The sequence below is a fragment of the Nansenia antarctica genome (genome assembly GCF_963989245.1).
Source record: "Nansenia antarctica genome assembly, chromosome: 3".
Lineage (NCBI taxonomy): Eukaryota > Metazoa > Chordata > Actinopteri > Argentiniformes > Microstomatidae > Nansenia > Nansenia antarctica.
The window spans coordinates 32,787,741-32,792,740 of record NC_137688.1 but is presented as its reverse complement, the minus strand read 5'-3'; the positions used below and the strand labels follow the sequence as shown (position 1 = coordinate 32,792,740).

Below are 5,000 nucleotides of genomic sequence, written 5' to 3'. Positions count from 1 at the left end.
GACACTCTGGGGAGAGATTAAAGTCTGCGAAGAAAGACCAGATGTTTTGTTATTATGTTACAAAGACAGTACACACACACACACACACACACATACACAGACACAGACACCCAAACACCCACCCAACCCGCTGACACACACACACACACACACACACATACATACCCAAACACCCACCCAACCCGCTGATACACACACACACACACACACACGCACGTACCCAGGCAGCGTGTCTCCATGCCGCTCCAGAGCCCTGACGACAGACACTCCCTGACGACGGAGCCCACCAGCATAAAGCCGCCGTCGCAGGTGAAGATGGCCGTCGCCCCGAAGGTCACCTGGCTGCCGATCTTCTTCCCGTTGGGCTGGGCGGGCAGCTCCCCGCAGGAAATGACTGCACCACAGGAAGTGACATCAGAGAGGTCAGACACAGAGGGGGCGGGGTCACAGAGCAGAAGGATGAGGAACACAGACACACAGACTCATCTAATCCATCTGACATGTTCCAACAACGTATCTGGGTGTCTGTGTGTGTGTGTGTGTGTTCCTGTGTCCCTGTGTGTGGACGTGTGTGTTCCTGTGTCCCTGTGTGTGGGCGTGTGCCTGTATTTGTTTATATGTGTTTCTGTGTGTGTGTGTGTGTGTGTATCCATATCTGTGTGTGGGTGTGTGTCTGTATCTGTTTATATGTGTTTCTGTGTGTGTGTGTCCGTATCTGTGTGTGGGCGTGTGCCTGTATCTGTTTATATGTGTTTCTGTGTGAGGATGTGTGTCTGTATCTGTTTCTATGTGTTTCTGTGTGTGTGTGTGTGTGTGTGTCCGTATCTGTGTGAGGATGTGTGTCCGTATCTGTTTATATCCCCCCCCCCCCCCCCGCCCCCCCCACACACCCACACACACACCCACTGATTGGCCACCCACCCTGGCAGTGTGGCCTCTCGTTCCTCCAGCTCCAGACCCCCGTGGCGCTGCACTGGATGTGGGCGGGGCCTAGGCGGTGGTACCCGGGGTCGCAGCTGAAGATGATCTTGGTGCGGTACTCGTAGTGGGAGCCGTTCACGATGCGCCAGCGGCCGTGCTCCAGGGAGAAGGACCCGATACTGGGACACGTGGCCACTGGACACACACACACATGGAAATGGACGCACACACACACGGATGGACGCACACACACACATGGACACACACACACACACACACATGGATGGACGCACACACAAACAGGAACACAGGCACACACGGATGCACGCGCGCGAACGCGGGCACACACGCACATGGATGCACACACACACGGACGCACGCACGCACGCACGCACACACACACACACACACACACACACACACACACACACACGCACACGCACGGATGCACAGATGCACAGATGCACACACAAACAAAAGAAAACAAAAAGGGTTAGAACACACAGACACACACAGGCGCACACACACACAGCAACAATTCGGACAACCACTACTGTTCAAACCCCCCCCCCCTCTACACCCCCCACCACTATACCCCCCTCCCCTACACCCCCCTCCCCCCCACCTGTGCAGCGTGGTATCTTGTTGTGGTTGCTCCAGGTGCCATCAGGCTGGCAGACGGCGCTGGTCAGCTCCTTGGAGGAGAGGCGGTAGCCGTCGCTGCAGAAGTACGCCACGCGCGTCCCCACGGAGTAGTCCACCGTCAGCACGCCCCCGTTCACCGGCGCCTTCGGCACGCCACACGACACCGCTGAGGGGAGGGGGGGGGGGGGGAGGAGGAGGGAGGAGAGGAGGGGAGGAGGGAGGGAGGGGGGAGTTAGAAGACTGAAGAGACACACATACACCGAGGGTGCCGTACTTACTGTGCTAGCTCCCATGCTCACACACACACACACACACACACACACCGAGGTGAATGGAGGAGGAGGAATGGAGAAATGCATCTTCTTCCAGAAAATGAATGTCTGCCTCATCTACATGGCTTCATTTTCATACGCAGCAGAAATGTTGGAGATGAAAAATAGCCTCAGCCAACAGACCTGCTACACACACACACACACACACACACACACACACACACACACACACACAGACAGACACAGACACACACAGACACACACCCTAAACACACACACACACACACACACACCCTAAACACACACACACACCCTAAACACACACACACACACACACACACACCCTAAACACACACACACACACACCCTACACACACACACACACACACACACACACCCTAAACACACACACACACACACACACACACACACACACCCTAAACACACACACACACACACACACACCCTAAACACACACACACACACACACCCTAAACACACACACACACACACACCCTAAACACACACACACACACACACACACCCTAAACACACACACAGACACACGCACCACCCGCCCACACGGCCTCCTTGGCAGGTGGGTACGGGGGTACGGGGGAGTCTCACCTTGGCAGGCAGGTACGGGGGGGTCTCACCTTGGCAGGCAGGTACGGGGGGGTCTCACCTTGACAGGCGGGGGGGGGGGCGGGGTCTCACCTTGGCAGGCGGGTACGGGGGGGTCTCACCTTGGCAGGCGGGTACGGGGGGTCTCACCTTGGCAGGCGGGTACGGGGGAGTCCCAGGTGAAGTAGCCGTAGGGCGTGCGGCGGCACACGGCGGTGGCGTTGCCAATGAGACGGTAACCACGGTCACAGGCCCAGCGGACCAGGCTGTTCTGGTGGCCCCCCGTCTGGCTGCTGATGGACCCGTGGAGGGGGGAGTCAGGGGTGCTGCAGTACAGGGCTGGGGGGGGGGAGCGGGGAGAGAGGAGGGTTAAAGGTGGCTGTCTGGCAAAGTACATACACAGAACTCACTAACACCATAATGACCCCTGACCCTCACAATCACGCTAGTCTCACCACTGACCCTAATGACCCCTGACCCTAATGACCCCTTACCCCTGAACAGTCAGTCAGTCACTCCCTCGCCACTGAAGACCGCCAGGGAATTCTCTCCAGGAAAACATCCTGTGTGTGTGTGTGTGTGTCCTGGTTTAATCGACAGTGTGTATACTGTACTCACACGCAACGTTGACAGGCTTGGAGAGGTGGGATCACGATGCACACACACACACGTGCAAGCACTCAAACACACACACACACACACACACACACACACACACACACACACACAGACACACACAACACATGCGTCACTGCCGAAAATAGAAATAATTGTGACATTCTGGGAAACCATTCACTTGAGAAACCGTCCACTTCAACACGCCAACACGGCAACACAAAGCCCCAGAACCCCTCAGACTCCGTCCTCGTCCTGAGAGCGCGGCGCGTTCCCGTGGTAACCACAGCCGGACGTCAGAGATGACCTGATCTCTGCGTCAGCTAAGAGAGGTGAGTGCCCCCCCCCCCCCCCCCCCCCCGCCCGCCCGCCCCTCCTTCTGGACTACACACACACGCACACACACACGCACCCACACACACACACATACGCATATGCATACACATACACACGTACACGCACACCCTGTTGAACCTACACACTCGACTACACACACACTCGACTACACACACACTCGACTACACACACACTCACACACACACTCACACACACACACACACACACACACACACTGTCTCTGTCAAACCATAATAGTACAGTAGTACAATAGTAGGTCTCCATGGAACATTCCACCACTTTATTCCGGGAGCCACAGATTGCGTTATGAAAACCCCTTTTTTTTTTGTGTGTTTCATTTCAAGAACGCCGCTAAACTATTCCCGGAGAGGAGCCGTGATGACTCCATCCCACGCCACAGGAGATAAACATGTTTATTAAAAAAACACGGGAGTGGGTCCCCGTTAGAACGGTGTGACACTGGGACACTTAAACACATTTCATCTCTTCATCTCCCCATTTTTCCATCTCCTCTACTTTCCCGATAGAGAGAGAGAGAGAGAGAGAGAGAGAGAGAGATTCATATGCGCTACTGCTATTATGCAGGTGTCGCTAGGCGCCCACACATAAGACGTAAGACTCCCGTGCATATATTACTCATTGTGGGAGTGTTCATATGTTAATGAAGTGCGCTAGGCGCCCCTGCTATTATGCGATCTGACTTTGCGCCTAGCGCTAAGAAGTGGTTTGAAAAGTTCTTAGGCGCTAGACTTCATGCACGTTTTGAAACACGAGCGCGCCTCCGCGGTTTGCGCATGCGCGCCGACCGACTTCTTAAGAAGTGGGTCAGCGCGCATGCGCAAACCGCGGAGGCGCGCTCGTGTTTCAAAACGTGCATGAAGTCTAGCGCCTATGAACTGCATAATAGCATAGCGCTTATGACTTAACGCAGCCGGTTCTTAAAGGGAATGGCACCTGGCACGCTGATTGGGTTGATTGAGAAGACGCCCAAAACACACCCATGACTAATTTCTGGGCTTAGCGCCGGGTCTTAGGCGCCCACTACCGCACGCATAATAGCAAAGTGGCCTTGACCACGCCTCCACGTCTTAAGTTTAGATCTACCGCCTCGTCTTATTGCTTAAGACTTATGAAGTGCATAATAGGGCCCAGAGAGAGTGGGGGAGAGAGAGACAGAGAGAGAGTGGGAGAGAGAGAGAGAGTTTGAGAGAGAGAGAGAGAGAGAGAGAGAGAGAGAGAGAGAGTGGGAGAGAGAGGGCTAGGGTAAGGTTTACTGACTCTGACTGACACAACCCTAATGTACATAGGCTACTCACTGCAACGTAAGTCACTTTGGATAAAAGCGTCAGCTAAACGGGACACTTAAAACAAACAGTGAGATGTGTTGGTGGGTTCATATAATTACAGCTTACAACACACAGCTTTCTGACATCTTTCTATGAAATTCACTACCATGGCATAGCAGTCTAGACTCTAGAGCAGGGGTCGGCAATAGGCGGCCCGTGGGCCATTGCTGGCCCGTCACCAATAATATTTGGCCCAGCAGATTATTTTGAGAATCCACTT

At 54.4% G+C, this 5,000-nt stretch overlaps 1 protein-coding gene across 1 annotated transcript in view; it reads right to left on the bottom strand.

Annotated features, from left to right (window-relative positions):
- LOC308153999 (CUB and sushi domain-containing protein 3-like) overlaps window positions 1-5,000 on the bottom strand; it is a 504,776-nt gene that overhangs the window by 87,822 nt on the left and 411,954 nt on the right. Inside the window, 4 exon segments of the mRNA XM_080527180.1 lie at window positions 221-394; window positions 922-1,116; window positions 1,547-1,732; window positions 2,613-2,801. Of these exon segments, the coding sequence (XP_080383306.1) occupies window positions 221-394; window positions 922-1,116; window positions 1,547-1,732; window positions 2,613-2,801 (744 nt within the window).